The following is a 17,680-nucleotide window of genomic DNA, read 5'->3' as shown; positions in this document are numbered from 1 at the left end:
GTATATACAAATATTATTGAGACAAATTTAACTCCATAGGATAGGAACAAACACGCACCATAACTCCAAAAGTTTGCTCCGCTGTTTGTTTAACAATCTGCTCACACACCTTTCCTTCTTCTGTGATGGTCACTCCAGTCACGCAAAAGACGTCTTCCGTAAACAGGAGGCTAGGTCACGCGAGACGTAAGGTCACGTGACATTTTATAAAATTCCAACCTGTTATGTACTCCCTTCAGCGCCACCTCTGTGACGGAGAAAATTGCAACTACTGGCGCGTCGACTTGCGCCACTATATGTAGCCGGCACGAAATCGTGACGTCATCAACACCGCTCGCGCTAGCAGACGCAGCAACCATGCTAGAGCCTTTAACAGGTGCGGCTGTCGGCAGGTGGCAGCACGCAGTGATACGAAGGGAGAGAAAATAGCGCCAAGCGATTGTGAGGTCTGACTTTTTCCTGGAGAACGATTTTGTGATGCAAATGTATTACTCTTTTGAACGCATATTGTTTTTCATGTTATACAAGATATGTATTTATCTAATTTTCAGTGAGAGTTGTCAATATAGACGGAGGATTCCAGTCAAACTGGTATGACCTGAAAGTCAGGTAATGTTTCACAGATGAAAATACACAACATTTATTTCCTACCAGACAAAAATAACCCCACAGAAATACTTTCGATTGTAGTTCAAACTCGGACATGATTAAGAGTTTTGTCTGCATTGCCACTGAAACAGAAAATCCAAAAGCTTTTCAGTGTGTAAGAGATGTTATTGTGACTGTGGATTTGGTCACAATAGCCTCTGTTGACTGGAAGTAGAAAGAAATGCCCGTTGAATTCCCCCGCCACAAAAAAAAGTGAAACTCTAGCAACCCTGTCTGTAGTGTCATGTGATACCAGATATGTATTTATCTGTTTTTCAGTGAGAGTGAGTTAGTTGTCAATATAGAGGGGAAGGTTCCAGTTAAACTATGGTCTGAATCTTGCGTCCAAACTGTGAGCCGGTTCCACAGGAGAAGAACCTGAAAACTAAAAGATCTGGCTACCCTTTGGTCTTGGAAATTTTGTGAATAACAAGCAGACCAGTATTCTGAGCGTCCACATCAGGAGCACTTTGTATGTGATCATAAATTCTTTTCTTAATTTAACTAAGAGCCAATGTAGATAGGTTAAAATAGGATAAATGTGATCTCTCTAGGTGGCACCAGTCAGTATTCTGGCTGCAGCATTTTGGATTCTTAAGGAATTTCATTGACACACAGTTAAAATGTCATTACAGCAATCCGGCCTAGATTTTAATGAAGGCGTGGACCAGCTTTTCAGCATCGCTTTGGGACAGGATGCCTTTGATTTTGGAGATATTCTGCAGATTAAAGACGGCAACTTTACAGACTTGTTTAATATGTGACTAGAGACAACTCCTGGTCAAAAGGGACTATGAAGTTTTATCAAAATAGTATTGTAAGCCAAGCTAATAACATCCATGATAACCTCAGAAAGTGAATCTCTTTATTTATTTGGCCAAAAACAATTATCTCAATTTTGTCAGAACTGAAAAGTAGAAAAATTGCAGATCACCCTAACATGGTTTTCTCAGGTTTAATTGATAAGTAGAGCTGGATTTCATCAGCATAACAACGAAATTGCATGTTATTTTTCCTGATTTTATTGCCTAAAGGAAGCAAGTACAGAGAGAACAGAACTGGTCCTCGTACCAGGACCCTGTGGAACACCTTAACAAACTGTAGGAAGTGCAGAGGACACATTAACTACTTATAAAAACTGAAATCTCTCAGATAAGCATGCCTTTAACCAGCCTAAAGCAGTACTCTTGATCCCAATGTTATCTTCAAGTCTTTGGCTACGTGCCCACGACAACGGTAACGACAGATAAACGTAGAACATTTCGACAGATGTGCCTATCTTGTACACGGCGACGGCGTTTTTTTGGAAGTTCAAAACGGAGAAAACACAAACGCCCCCAGAGTGAAGATCTTGAAAACTTTCCAACCTCTCGTCGCCGTAGGAACAGTTCAAAACGCAGAAGTGCGTTTTTTGCACACGTTAAGTGGGTAGTTCTCCATGAACGACTCACATATCTCACTATATTTATTTTGGACACTCTCCCAATCCACATTATCCACTGCCTTCCTGGCTTTGTAGTTCAGTGTCGTGTTCAGGAGCAACTGGACCTCATCATCTGTCCAAACAAAGTTTGAAGGCGTACTGTTGTTGCCGCCGCGCTTCGCCATTTTCTTCCAACAGACGTGGAGGAAGTAGCCACAAAACAGGCATTTCTCATATTTATTAACATATAAAAATATAACTCATATAACAATACCAAAGGTATTTGTAGTAAGGTGTTGCGTTTGATGGCGTCAAATGCAGCAGATTAAACAGGACCAACACAGGCAATAAGGAGGTCAATGGACTGTTTTCAAGAATTTTGGAGATAAAAGTAAGATAGTAAGATTAGATATGCGTTCATTTTCAGTAAAATCAAAGTTAGGAGCATGTACTCCTAGATATTTACAGAAATATTTACAGAGGCAGAGTTTATGAGCTTGATCTTTTAGAAGAAGTAACCAATAAACCTGCTACCAATTGTTGTAATTCCCTTGTTGTTTAAATAACAGACTTTGACAAATTTAAATACAAAGGGCTGTAGATAACCTAGAAAGAAGGGGTTGACGATGTGTTTTTACTGATGCCATGAATTCTTCAAATGGGCAGTAAAACGTGTATCAGTGAAGTAAAACTTGCACCTTTCAGGAAGGGGGTTTTGGCACGGCAACAACTTAAACTAATAATGTGACAATGTGTATCTTCCTCTCAAAGCACAGCTTACAAAAGAAAAAAAAAAAAAACATGAAGCAAAACTCAACCAAGACCTAAAATACATGACTTTAATTATAGGTTGCAACAGGTTTACAGAACTGTAATTGCAAGACAATAAAGTATCCCGACAAAAGGCAAATATACACAGATTCCCCCCCCCCTTCAAAAGGAAAAAGGCAAATTTCCCCTCTTTTGAGTGTTTACTTACAGGAGTGGTTGACCTGGTTAGAAGTGAATCCATTTTTAGTGATTTAGTTTTTTTGTAGTCTGTGGTTCCTAAATTACAAATCTCATGTTCACCAATTCCTTTTTTTTTTTTTACTGATTTGACAAGGCTTAAAAACACGATATGCTGTCAACTCTGATGTCCTGAGAGAAATCAGAAGGAAGGGGGAACTGCTGCATCAGTGAACATTCAGCCTGACTACAGACACCTCCACGTAAACCATATAAGCAAAATGGTGATCCAGCGAACAAACAATGAGTGACCTTTGTCAAAGTGAAAAAAAAAAAAAACGCCCACGTCTTTGATCATTGTTGAAAGGAGAAATTTGCTTTTTAACTAAAGGAATAACATAGTTTATGCTGCACCCAAAGCACGGGAACATTTATCAACAAGCAACATAAATAATAGAAAGAATCTCTATTTTGGTTTCTCCTTTATGGTGAAAACAAGAGAGGCTATATAGAAAAATATATATTCAAATAGATCTACTTTTAAAGTATATTAGCTGCATAGCAGTTTCAGAGAAAATTGGTCTGCATCTATGTTGAATATCATAAATGCGATGGATACTTAAGTACAAACAAGTCAGAAGCATCACAGAAATTACACAACACATTTATCCACCACAGCCACATTCATCTGGTTACAGATGCACTTGGAGCTCACTTGAAGTGATTATGGCTTGAAACATTCTAGGTGATGAAGGCTGGTGATCGCTGGTGGTCCAGCGGGATGTTTACACAAGCAACAATGGCGATTCATCAATCCAGCTGCTCCTACAGCATCTCCTCAGGGCACATGTACAATCTCTACAAGTGTCTTAAGCAACGTTTTAGGAAAAATGTAACCGTCTGGACACCTGTGACTCAGCTTTGTTGGTAATAAATTAACAGTGAAAGTTGAAAGAAAACCCACATCTTGGTCAATTGCAATGAACAGACAAAGATAAATATCTGAGAACTTCTACAAAATCTCCTTCTTTTAAAATACATTTAATAATGACCGTAGTATCACAGTCATGACATCTTGGATCTCCACTTACAGTGTAAATACACAAATGAGGAAACAGTAATTTAAAAAAAGTAATTACCTCCCCAGTATGTGCATTCGAAAAAACATTCTGGATCTAAGAAAGACCTTTACATCCATGATGTTGAATCATATTGAGCACTGTATTCATTGTAAAAATACTGAAATTTGTTACTCTGACAGTGTGGCACCACTTTGTCCCGTTGTTAACCATTTTTGTCAGAAAAAGAACTTCAACAAGCCTAAAACATACATGTGATATGTACATTAAGGTGGAATGTCTCAAGGACTTTCTGTGCATAATAATTCATATGTTATTTCTAGTGTCTGAAATATATTACTCTTCTTTAAAGGGACCTTCACCAAAATCCCAGGAGATGGTTAACCCTTTTTTTTTTCCCCACATGTACACAAATATCCCCAAGCTTAGCATCAGCTGCAAAAAACTGTGGCGCCATGGTGAAAATCTTTGGCCTCTTCGGATAAGAGGCACTTAGGAGACTTTTGGGAAATGTACAATCGGTGTCCTTTATCGGTGAGTCAAAGAGCAAAAGACTGACACTTTTACTCACACCAAATAAAAAGCAATAATAAAACAAAGAGTAAATTAACAGCCTTGTAGCAATGAGTCAGTAAACACTGATGTAACTGAACCTGTTCTAAAAGTTCTCAGCCGCAACCAGATTTGATGGAACAAAAATGTAAACGTGCTACATTTTTTATTAAAAAATTTTTTTGTCACAGCAGAACTAGGCTGCCTCCTCACCGAATGTGCGATTGCGATGGCGGCCTGGTCCCAGTGTAGGGGCCTCCCAGGTTGTGGGGGGAGTTAGAATCAAGCAGGTAAAGGGAGCCAAATCACTTTGTTCCATCCATCCATTTTCTATATCTGCTTAATCCAACTGTAGGGTCGCAAGGGGGGCTGGAGCCTATCCCAGTCGTCATTGGGAAGGAGGCAGGGTACACCCTGGACAGGTTGCCAGTCCATCACAGGGCCACACGCAGACTACCACACACACTCACTCCTGGGGACAATTTAGAGACACCAATTAACCTAACATTCATGTTTTTTTGGATGGTGGGAGGAAGCCGGAGTACCCGGAGAGAACTCACGTATACACAGGGAGAACATGCAAACTCCACACAGAACCTGGAACCCTCTTGCTGTGAGGCGACGGTGCTAACCACCACACCGCCGTGCTGCACCAAATCACATTGTTGTCATCAGTAAAATTGGAAACACAAATAGGATTGTGGGAAACAATTTCAACAACAAACAAACAAATAAATTAGACATGTTTCTTGGAAAGAGGCATAGCTATTACACTGATAAAATAACACACACACACACACACACATATATATATATGTATATGTACAAATACATATATATATGATACAGGTCTTTCTACAAAGAGAAGCAAATAAAATCATAAATACGCAACACTGGAAATTATAGTTCTTCTATTTCACAAGTTGAAGAAAGCCAGTCTCAGTGGGTTATCTCCAAAGTTCAGGTTTCCTTCAGGAGTAGGGTCCCTTTAAATACCACGCAAACTGCTCGCACGCACACAATCCATCATTCCACAAGTCGCATCGGTCAAATTGACAGAATCTCCATCATAAAACAACAGCTGTTTCTGATTTTAAAGTGAATACAAAATGTAACGGTGTTCAGGTTTTTATAACAAACTGTACACAGAAAACAAGACAAAACAAAGAGACAGAAAAAACCCCCAAAAAACTGAGCTAATTTCTGTTACCATCAGAGACCAGCCCCTTGTTCGTGCAGACACTTGCAGTAAAAGTACACATGAAAAATGTGTTGTTTTGCTTAAAAAAAAAAAAAAAAAGATGGAAAAGTGGGACAGTGAGACGCAACATCAAACAATAAATTTAGCATTTTCAGGAGGAAGAAAACGTCTATGCATCTCCTCGGATCATTAAAAAGAAAATATATGTTCACGAGCCATAAAACTGGCCTGTTTTCAGGATCTATGCAAAGCAAGATTCGAGTCAAACTTTGGTCCCGAGGCCGCCGGCCAGCTTCAGACAAGGACATCGAGTCTGTAAAACTTAAACTTGTAAAAAGAGTTCTATTCCTGCACGTTAATACCGTAACCTGGACGAGATGTACATTTGTAGTCAACAAACTTTTGCTTCTCCATAACATTCACTGAACACACCGCGTTTATAAATGGTGAGTCGGGCTCTTTTCCAGCTGGTTTGAGAAAACGATCCCAGTTTATGCGTGCCTGACGCAGAGCAAAGTCACCAAAAGGACACGAAAACACTTAACGATCTAACTCCCCTGAAACGATAATGATGCTCAGGGCTACCATCCCTGTACGACTGATGCACACATCCTAACATAAAGGGTTAAAAGACAAGTGAAATCGCACTATTAGAATGATAATATCGTAACGGACATTTCCCCCCGCGTTTTCTAATAACATTTACAAAATGTATTACTTTTATTTTTCGGGAAATTAATAGCGGCAACACAGACAACAATTTCCGAGCCGTCGTAAAATTTTTGTTTCTTCTCTGTAAACAAAGAGGTGGGTGAAAATTAAAAAAAAAAAAAAAAAAAAAAAGCACCAATCTAAATATGACTGCGCCGTACCCTCGATCAGAAGTGTCGTCAAAGAACTGCGACACGAAGAATTATTTTGCAGCCAGATTATCCTGAAAATGTGTTTGCTTACCTACGTCCTAAAATCTGTTCACTGTGGTGGAGGCAAAATATTTGATATTGATGAACATGCTGCACTGTCACACCATTTTTATAGAGGTAATAATGTACCTTCACAAGACTACTTTAGCCCGGCTAGTGCAGAATGCAAAATATAATATATATTAGTTCTGTAAGTTACTAAACAAATATATAATACACATACTGAGCTTCTACATGAGATCCTTAATGGGGCTAAAGTTACTTTTTGTGGAGACATCTAGACTGAATTTACTATTATCACCAGATGCAAGACAGCTGCTTCAGCATCAAAATAATCAACATTTCATATTACTGTGATGTGTTGGTTTACCGTTAATTTCTACTGCTCCTCTGCTTCTCTTTTATCTGCTTCCAGCCCACATTCAACACTTTCTGCATCACCTCCACGGCTGCAACCTTCCATTTCAACCATACATACCACACTCCATCTGAACCTTCCTGCCTTACTATATGCTCCGTCTTCCAGGCACCAAATGAAAAAAGAAAGAAAGAAAAAGAACAAAACAAAACAAAACAATAAGATAAATATAGATTTAAAAAAAAAGGGGGAGCACAATTCATGGAAACCAATAAACATTTTGGAGACCAATTTAGAAAATACTACAAGAACTGGAAGATACCCCAGACAAAATCACTGGCAACCTACTTACAGTCAAAAAGAAGTTTGATGGGATATAAGCCTGCTAAGTTCATAGTCTTTCCGGGGAGAAAGCGAAAGAAAAGGGTCGATTTCCACTTCTCCGATCAGACTCGCCTGGAGTCTCAGGCGAGTCTCTATTTTCATGCGAGTTTATACAACAGGGAGTTATTCAGTCAATAAGTTACATTGAGATGTTCGATTTTCTTGGCCAACCTGCACAGCCAGTCATAGTTCAAAGTGTACTCATCTGGATATAAAATGATCCCGTTTGACTTCATGGTCAAAAGTCATTATGCCTGAAGAGACTGGCGGGTCAAGGCCAGTAGCAATTTAAATGTTAAGCTCCGCTTCACAGTTCTTTTCGAACGCATCCTTAACTTTGAAGGAGCAGAGAAACATCAAGTGACCACAAGCAGGCACATAAACCAGGGCTAATTCACAGATATTCACCTGCATGTAATTTTCAACAGATGACCTTTGGAAACTTTTTGCACATTTTACAATTATTTGAGATATTTATAGTGAAAACGAATAGACTTGTCAGTGAACCTGTAGGAAGGTTAGTATGAGCGTGTTAAGCTGCTGCCCGAATCCTGCAGGCTGACCAGCAGGTCGTCAATCTTCTCCATGTTCTGAGAGGCAGACATGCTGTCCTGCACGGTACCAGACTGAGACAAGGACTGGCTGAGCAGGGACTGGATGCGCGCCTCACTTTCTCTTTCGTTCTGACCAGACTGGCTGATAGCTATTATCTGATCTGATAGCGTGTTCCCAGGTGTGTTCATCATCTGGCCACATTCTGCAAACATAGACCAGAATAGGGAAGCGTGAGGGTTGCAAACAAGAAACACAAGATATTTTCTTATCCCTATACGAGTGTGTGTTGAGTCTAATGGAAACTTAAATGTGGTTGGTGAAAGAGAGAAAGAGCCTGATGCTCGGCATGCTCCTCAAGAGCAAGAACTAAATAAAATGGACAATTCACTGGACAATAAAGGTGGGATTAAAGTAAAAATAAATCATACTAAAATATTTATTTATATACTGATTCAGTTGACCTGTTACATGGCGAGCAGATACAAAGCAATGTTGATTGTTTACAGCAGCAGACATTTGGGTTACCGCCTTACCGGACAAACATTACTAGAATTTTCCCTAATTTCAGTTTGTTTCACTTTCCATTTACTCATGTAAAATAGCTAGCTCTGTAGTTGCTAAATGCTTGTTTTTCCAAAAACAGCTGTTTCCTATATCTGGGAACAACTCTAATAAGGGAAATGAGACTGATATCAAAGCTCTTGGCTGTCAAACCAAAACAATAAGCCAAAAGATCTCAAATGCCGTTGAGCTGAGGGTTGAGTGATAGTTGCTGGTTGTCACCTTTCACTGTTTAACTAAAAATACTGATTGTACCTTGCGGGCACTTCTTATCCTGTTTATTTTAACAGTTTCAACAGGTGTGTGCCTGAGGAGTAAATTCCTTACCGTTCTGCATACCAAAGATGAACAGGCCAGGTTGCTGAGGCTGGTTGGGCTGATTGATGTTCCCATTCACAGCATTCTGAAACAGCGTTCCCGACTGTTGGACAGGGGACGAGGTGGTTGTCTGGAGGTTTGCCACGCCATTCTGTGAGGCAAACATGGCTGACTGTGCAAGCTCCTGGGCAGCCAGCCCCCCCTGCAGAGAGGCCATATTGGATTGGGGCATGAAGAGGCCCACAGGCTGTTCCTGTCGGTTGTTGGTGGTGCCACCCAACTGCATGTGTTGCGGCTCCTGAAACATGACTTGTTGCTGTGGATCAGTGGGATTCCCTATAGCCATAGGCTCAGGCCGATTTTGCTGACTTGCTGCAACCATACTGGCTTGAGAAAAGAGTAGAGAGGGGTTTTGGGGCTCTTGTGAAACTAGACTGCTGCTGGTTAGGGGAGGCATTTGGCCTTGGTTGGTGAACAGGAGGTTGGAAGCCTGGGGTTGTGTGGACAAATTGTTGCTACAAAATAGCAGGCCAGGCTGCTGTTGCTGCTGCTGGCGTGGAGAGAGTGTACTTGGAGATGAATGTGGGGATATGGTCTGAAACAGGGACGCCTGTTGGACTGGCTGTGTGTGGGACTGAGGTTGGGAGGGCTGTTGCTGCTCCATGGGGCTTCTTTGCTGGATGGGGGACATCTGGGCCTGTGGCTGAAATACTGATTGTTGTTCCGGTTGTGCAGATTGCAGAGCACTGAGGAAGGCCAGCTGCTGCTGCTGCTGCTGCTGCTGCTGTTGTTGAGAACCACTGGTTGAAAGCTGAGTTGGCAGGGAAGGCTGTGGGAGGAAAATTCCAGGAGTTGAGGGCTGCTGCTCTGGAGATGGTAGTACTGCCATGGTGTTTTGGAAAAGAGCAGCCTGTACCTGCTCCTGGGAGGCTTTTTGAAACAGAGCCCCCTGCGGATCTTGTGTTTCAGTCAAAGGGCTGGGACTGTGGAAAATAGGTGGTGAAGAATGAGTGGGGGTCTGCTGCAGGAAGTTGGTCTGCATAGAACAAAGTTCATTTGCCTGCTGGAACAGAGCTGCTTGTTGCTGCTGCTGATTCTGCTGCTGCTGTTGGTCCTGCTGGAACAGGGATCCCTGGTTTGTCACCACCCCTTGTGGTGAGCCTTGATGCTCTGCATTCTTACCCTGGGAGGCCTCCTGGAACATGCCACATTGCATCTGAATCTGTGACTGAAAAAGCTGCTGCTGTAAATTCTCCAAAACCTGCTGCTGTTGCTGCTGTTGAAGCTGTTGCTGCTGGATTTGCTGCTGCTGCTGTTGCTGCTGTTGAAGCTGTTGCTGCTGGATTTGCTGCTGCTGCTGTTGCTGCTGTTGAAGCTGTTGCTGCTGGATTTGCTGCTGCTGCTGTTGCTGCTGTTGAAGCTGTTGCTGCTGGATTTGCTGCTGCTGCTGTTGCTGCTGTTGAAGCTGTTGCTGCTGGATTTGCTGCTGTTGCTGTTGTTGTTGTTGAATTTGCTGATTTTGGATCTGTTGTTGGTGCTGGATGTGTTGCTGCTGCTGTTTGGCTATGGAGTTTTCAGACTGTAGTGTTAAGTTACAGTATCCTTTCGCTTTAAGTTGTCTCACTGCCTCCTCCAGCTGGGCTACTTCATCTGGAGGGAAAAGCGATAGGTGCGGCTGGTTTTGCTGGGATCCAGCGGAACTGCTGCCTGGCCTTTCCTGCCTGAGACTGTCTCTGGGCTCTAAGAGGAACTGCTGCGTTCCTTGCGGGAGCATGGAGTCTGCAGGCAAAGAGAACGAGCTGCTAACAGAAATGTCCTTCTTCTGGATGGTGCTTAAAGGCTCACTGTTGGTAAAAGCAGCAGCCTGGCCTTTGTCATGATCACCTGCAGCCTGCGACAGGTGATTAGGGAATGCTCTGTTCTCATTAAGATGGCCTACTGTCATATCGGAGTTCTGCTGGGTTGAACACAGGTCACCAGTCTGATGGAGACACATGAAACAGAAGACAAAATGTGAACATCTCCTCAGAACAATATAGTGTACAGTGAGTTTTATTTGACCACATTCCAATGTAATTTACTAAATTAAAACTGAAGTGAGTATCACATAGATCAATATTTTACCTTAAATACTCCAGAGGATTGAAGGTTGCTTGTCACCTCCATCGGAGTAACATCTTCTCTTTTTACCAAAGGCAACATTGAAGGCATCAAGGCACCATCTACAACTGCAAGGGTAACAAGCATCATTCAAGTTGTGTTTTCATTTGTTCGAATTCTCCAGCGTGTTAACGATATAAGCAAATAAACAGCTATTCAAATAGGAGGCAAATGGTCTTTACGGTGACTCCTGCACAAAGTCAACTTCTAAAAGTATTTTCCTTCTTCTATACCAATTAAAATAAAAAAAGGAAACAAACCTTTAATTTGCTCATCAAAAGAGCAAGTCTTCACTGGAGAGGGCATCTCTTTCTTCACGGGGACATCGTTTTTCACTGCAAAATTGTGTCCACAATGCATGAAAATAAATGCAAATCTTCGGCTTAATACCCATGTTGTTAAGAAAGTAGCAATATGTGGTATAAAAGACATTTGAAGTTTTCACTCAGACGACCAGAACAACGTTACAATTAAAAAAAAAAAAAGCAGCAATGAACGACAGCTCCATTTGAGGATTCTTCCGTTAAAACAGTTAAAGTGCTTCACAATTAAAAGCTTTTCACTTGCTCTGACTCAAATGAGCTGTAGGTGGTTGACTAACAGTGACATTAGTGCTAAGAAGAATTTCTCAGTATAAAGACACAAAACAGCATTCAAGCTCTTATTCCTGTAGTACATAAAAAAAAGTAAAATCAAAAGAAAATTACACGATATTTAAAAAGAGCCTTGATTCGATTTTTATGGTGATCTTCCCATCAACTGAGACAGAAAATTACTCAAACAAACCTGGATCTGGAGTGTAGGTAAATGGTTGAACTTCGTGGGACCTCCCAGCATTCGTCACCACATAGATCCCCACACACACAGCAGAGGCGATGGCTTGGTTCTGGTATGGCGGCACCTTCACTATCAGGTGGTTCTTATAGAAAATAGAAGAAAATAATACATGAGAAAATAAAATTCAATAAAATCATATTTTAGAAATGAGAGTGGATCTCATGGATCAAAATTAATCTGTAGTTTGTTTATAGCGCACTCTGTTGATGGCTGAAGCTAGGGCACCGGTTACATTTTTGTCTGTGCAATGTTAACAAAATGTTAGTAAATATTTCATTTTTCAAATATTTACTAGTTATCATGATAAAGATAAAAACGAAAGGAAAAGCCACCCACACGGAGCGTAATCCACAAGAGATTTGTTGATAAAAGATCACCATCTATAGCTATTTTCAGTCCTTTTGGTTGGTTGATTTCCTCTTAAAAAAAAAAAAAAAATGTGGTCTCATATTTGTTTAGCATGAGCAAATGCAGAATGTGAAGACTGGGAAGGAGGTTAAATATTATCTGAAAATGTAAAGTACTCTAAGTAATGTCAAACATCCCTCAAGATGATTGTTAGGCCTTAAAGGTGTATACCGTAAACTTCAGCAATAAAAACTGCATGCTAAGAAGAAAATCCCAGGTTTAAATATAAAGTGAATACAATTTCAAAGCTACATATTCACACGTTCCCTTACTTCTGACCATTTCATGGCTAAAGGTTTAATCTAGACTGTTGAAACACTCAGCAGAGCCTCTGTGTGTAATTAGGTCAGAACACAATGAAACTACTCAAACCTTTGAACCAGCAGCCATTTAAGATGATTACATCTAATGCCCCATACAAAACTAAAATGGCTTCTCCCATCTACTCTTGTCATTGTCAGTTTCCATCAATCCTTTTAGTACAGAATAGCACAATATGAATGATTGCATTTCACCTGGTGAAAAAGCTCCATGTCGATTTCAGCTTCTGCCTTCCACGATTTCTCATCTGGAACAGAGATCAGATGCAAAGTTTTGGCCGAAAATCACACTCGATTTAAAATGTGCACCCTGAATTGTTCCAATATGTGTAAAGGCTTTAAATCTCACCAGAAATGTTCTCATGAAATACGACTTTTGTGTCTTTCAGAAAGTTTTTGCCAATAATGAAGACTTCTTCTCCACCCCTCACTGGGCAACTGTGTAGGGACTTCTTCAGTATTTCAGGCACTCCTGCAGGCTGGGCTGTAACAGACACTGATTAGCCTAAAAATGGATTTCTTTGTTAGAAAAGTCACCTTTATTGGATAAAAACACGATGGAAGAAACAGGAGACAATGGATGAGAGACTGGTTCACATTATCAAATCAATTTACACCTCTTTGAAAAATATGCAGATTGGTGCAAAATGGGTTTTTTTTGCAAGGTTTTATGTCTCTGTAAAATGTAAAAAAAAATCTGCTCCTCTTGCTCTGACTAATAAGCAATATAACCACAAGCAGCAAGGTTCAGAGTCCAAGCCGATTGTGAGCACACGTTTGAGCTATTTGTTGGTAGTTTTTTTTTTTTTTATCTAAAATTGTTCGGTCAAAAATGTTCTGTATATTTTTGTGAGCTGTGCTCAAGCTTTTGCTCAACTCGAAATTTAAAATAACTAACTGAATCGGGGTCACGCTGGACTGTATTATTAGATAGAAACATTCTGGAACATCAGTAGAAAATGTGAGTGAACAAATACCAATTGTCCCTCAAAACAAATAATTGGTCTCTTTTTCCAGATAAAGAAAACATTTATGTTCATTTGATGAAAAGTCATAAGAAATGCACTTTACCTTCAGGCATTAGGTTCAAATTCCAGTTTAACTTGTTCAACAAACGTTATAATATAAATTCATTCATTACATTAAGTCACATCCCGTTCATTTTGATGCCTTTTCATATACTGTAACTATGAAATGTATCCTGTAATCTGAAAGATTCATCTTTTTTTTAATGTGATTTAAGCAGATAGAATCACACATTTTTATTTATAGTGCTGTGTTGTTAAATCATTATTTTTCTTGTTTTTCTTGGAAGGGCAGCAGTAGTTGTTTCTCTCAGGCCCTCAGCAGCATATGCTGAAGCACAGGACCATTATCCCTTCCCAACATATCTCACTGTGCATCACACACACACACACGCACGCACACACACACACACACACACACACACACACACACACACACACACACACACACACACACACACACACACACACACACACACACACACATATATATATAAATGCCAAGAGGAATTACTATTTTTTCTCTTTGTAGAAAGACATTTCCCTGGATTGCATGCTGGCTCTGTGTAAAACAATAGACGTCCACACACCTCTATTGTTTTGTCCTTTCCGTCTCTTTCTCCCCTGCCACTCTCAAAGTAGTTGTCCAAAATCCACACGCACAGATATATACTCATGGCCCTAAGCGTCTTTCCTGTTTGTGCAACCAACCGCACCCTCATATTGTAGACATTATTAAATAAAAATAACATAATGGGATCTTTCCACTCTGTCTCCACATACTGACATCAGGAGACAACTGTCTACTAACCTGTGGCCGTATTAAAATTGAGAAACAGCGCTTGAAAAAGTAATTATTAACTGAGTAGGTTTCAGGTCAACTATTTGTTCTCTCTCATTCAAGCTTTCAAATTGTGGCACAACTGGTTCAATTAGCTTTTATACATTATCTTTATATAATGCAGCAGAATACAGATCTGAAAATAAATGCAACAACTTTTTTCACAGTGGAAAAACTGGGAGACTGACTTACTACAAAGGATAGGAGATGAGGGAGTCTGTAGTGTGAGCACTGATCCGTCTGAACGGGAGATGTTGACCCTAAACACCAGCCGGGCACGTGTACTCTTCTTCTTGGACCCGGCCACGCCGATACGAGCTTCGACATCAGCATTACGGAGCTTCAAGATCCCAACACAGTCAACCCTGAGTAGGGAAAAGATGTTAGCTTGGACTTGTTTCAACTTGCAGTTTCAATAACAAACTTTACAGTATTTACTAAACTAGCAGCTGTTCAAAGGACTAAATTCCTTAGCATGTCAGTACAGTAAGTTATTTCCCCAAGGGGATGAATGAAGTATTTATGTACCTTATAGCTTAAGTGTAACTATTACGAAACAGATGCATTAAGCAACTGATCTGAATTATCTGAGAGGTATCAGAGCAACGCTTGCTGTCAAATATGTGTCTTTCCAGTTCAACATGCAAAAGTTAAGGTCTACTGGAATAATATTTATCAGTAAAACAACCAAATTCAAATCTTACGAAATGTACGTACGCTAAAGTCATGTTGGTGCTCGGATCAAGGGACACCTCAATGACAGTTGTGCCGTCAATGTCAACCTCTTTGCATGCTGTGGTGTTGCGGCCAGTTACCCTGCAAGCTTGGTAAAATCCATGAGGCTTCACACGGCCCGCATCGTTGCCAACAAACACCTGCAAAACCACCGGTTCACTCACACCCTCCAGCTGTGCAAGGGGGAAAAAGATGAGATTAAATACTGGTAGCAGTAATTACATTTATTTATTTATTTTTTGCAACAGAGCATGTGGTACTAAAGATCCGATCTACTTATGACGAGGTAACGAAGACCCTTTTTTGCCCTTGTCAGTCCTATTACGACCTGTCATGGCTGTTCTGAAACCGAACTTATGTCTCCTCAAATTTGATCCTCTTCTTTTGAAGTTGCTTATCCCAAACATTTCTATCTGCCCACCTGTTCTCATCAAGGAATTGAGCTTTAAAGTAACCAAAGTAAGTAAGTGAGTCTTTCAGTACTTCTAAGCTTCTGCTGTAAACTTCTCTTTCTGGCTCATCAATTTTTCTGTATCTTCCCTTTCTCTACCAAAAGATTCACAGCACAACAGGCCAGTAACTAATCCATCAGAATCAGACTGCTTAATGTCTACGCCTAGATAATCTGTAGGGCTGGCAGTATGATCGACAAACTCAAGTGAGGCAAGGCAGTCTAGACTGGCAGAGTTCCTTATTTTAAAAGGAAGAGCAGAGAAGAACAGCATGGACGCCATATGCTATGCTGTGGTTATTCATAGTGCGCAGAAGATCAACGTTTTGCAGATTTCCTTGATACCACACCATAAACCTGCTGCAGGTAGTTTGCATCTGCAAGTGCTTCAGTCATGCTGGCAATTAAAAGCCACTACAGTTTGAAAATTCAATTCAATTCAATTCAAAAATACTTTATTTATCCCAGAGGGAAATTAAATGTTGATGTAGCTCAATTAAATCAAAGAGTTATTATAGATGCTGATGGCTGTGGGCAGGAAAGATTTCCTGTAGCGGTCCGTTTTGCATCCAAACTGAAGAAGCCTTTGACTGAAGAGACTCTGTTTTCCGATAACAGTCTCATGGAGAGGATGTTCAGGGTTGTCCATAATTCTCTTGATTTTATGCAAAATCCTTCTTTGCATTATTGTCTCCAGAGGTTCCACAGTCGTCCCCAGAACAGAACCAGCCTTCTTTATCAGGTTATTGAGTCTTTTTAGGTCCCTGGTTCTGATGCTGCTGCCCCAACAGATGACGCAAGAGGAAATGACGCTCTCAACAACAGACTTGTAGAAGATCTGCAACATCTTGTTGCAAACCTTGAAGGAGCCATTTATCTCAATAAAACCACTGTGAAAATATAAACTATAACAGGATGAGACCTTGCATGAGCAGGCAGTCAATATCCCTGTTTGGGACATCCACACTAAGCATGTGTGTCTGTATGTTACTCCCATAGCATAGAATGGACTTTTTGACTCACTACTCCTATGGCTCTAAAAGCAGCAAATTTTAGACTGACAACAATAAAAAAATTACTAACATAGCATTAAACAAAGATAAAATACACCAGTGAAGGTCATAACGTTGACAACAGAGCTATTTACAGAAACACCGTCAAGGTTTTTAAAGTTACCTTTACAGTAGGAAAGCTCTGCTGGGTGCGGTCCTTCACTGACCCTCTGCTACCTTCCGTCAGGTAGCGAGCTCTGTGCTGCGTCTCAGGCTGAACGAGGATCTTTAGCTCCTTCCCTTCAAACTTCTGTGGGAATGGCATCATAAGAGTTCCTCCTTTCTGATTAGGTATATGAGGATCATCGGAGCTGCAATGAACACAGTTTTGACAGAGCACATCACCATCTCTACGCTAGTTTGTGCAACCTTGCTGGTATCTTCTGACAATATTCTATCAATATGAAATATTATGTATACGGTTGTCTGGGGTTTGCCTCAACAAGCTGATCTAACAGTAAAAACGTTCTGGAGTTGCCATGGAGCTCTGCGCATTGCAGGGTGAAGAGGCCCTCCATCAGCCGAGCATATTCTAACCCCAGCTCTTAAAACGTTTGGAGTTATCTGTTTATTTAATCTGCTCTGCTTATCCTAGGTCTTTGAGAGAGGCTCTGTGATTCACTGTGGCTGGCCATTGTTTGTACTTCAGTATCCTGCCCCTCCCTCCCTTCTGATCTAACCGCTCTCCTTCGGTCACTGTGTGGTGGGAAATTTGGGACTAGAGTAGTTTGTTAAAGATTTCCATCTGTTGATGAGTGTCAGTGTGTCACTTCCAGATAATACCAACTCTGACAATCAAGATGAGTGTTGGATGTGATTATTTAGAAGAGCCTTTAAAATAGTAGGATGAAACAAGAAGAATTTTGTGATGCAACTATCAACAAGAGAGTTTTGAATAAAT

General features: G+C 40.6%; 1 protein-coding gene across 6 annotated transcripts in view; it reads right to left on the bottom strand.

Moving 5' to 3' along the window:
- Positions 1 to 5,936: 5,936 nt before the first annotated feature.
- The window catches only part of nfat5b (nuclear factor of activated T cells 5b), a 33,661-nt gene continuing 21,917 nt past the window's right edge, over positions 5,937 to 17,680 (bottom strand). For all 6 annotated transcript variants that reach the window (XM_075460682.1, XM_075460688.1, XM_075460700.1 and 3 more), the window contains 10 exons: positions 16,904 to 17,090; positions 15,259 to 15,449; positions 14,734 to 14,906; positions 13,025 to 13,159; positions 12,871 to 12,923; positions 11,897 to 12,029; positions 11,371 to 11,445; positions 11,075 to 11,178; positions 8,960 to 10,931; positions 5,937 to 8,273 (listed from right to left, as the gene is read on the bottom strand). In XM_075460682.1, coding sequence (XP_075316797.1) covers positions 8,035 to 8,273; positions 8,960 to 10,931; positions 11,075 to 11,178; positions 11,371 to 11,445; positions 11,897 to 12,029; positions 12,871 to 12,923; positions 13,025 to 13,159; positions 14,734 to 14,906; positions 15,259 to 15,449; positions 16,904 to 17,090 — 3,262 coding nt within the window. In that variant the 3' untranslated portion in view covers positions 5,937 to 8,034. The remainder of the gene's footprint in view (positions 8,274 to 8,959; positions 10,932 to 11,074; positions 11,179 to 11,370; positions 11,446 to 11,896; positions 12,030 to 12,870; positions 12,924 to 13,024; positions 13,160 to 14,733; positions 14,907 to 15,258; positions 15,450 to 16,903; positions 17,091 to 17,680) is intronic.

The sequence above is a fragment of the Odontesthes bonariensis genome, chromosome 1 (genome assembly GCF_027942865.1).
Source record: "Odontesthes bonariensis isolate fOdoBon6 chromosome 1, fOdoBon6.hap1, whole genome shotgun sequence".
Lineage (NCBI taxonomy): Eukaryota > Metazoa > Chordata > Actinopteri > Atheriniformes > Atherinopsidae > Odontesthes > Odontesthes bonariensis.
The sequence above is the reverse complement of the archived record's forward strand: the minus strand, read 5'-3'. Positions and strand labels throughout refer to the sequence as shown.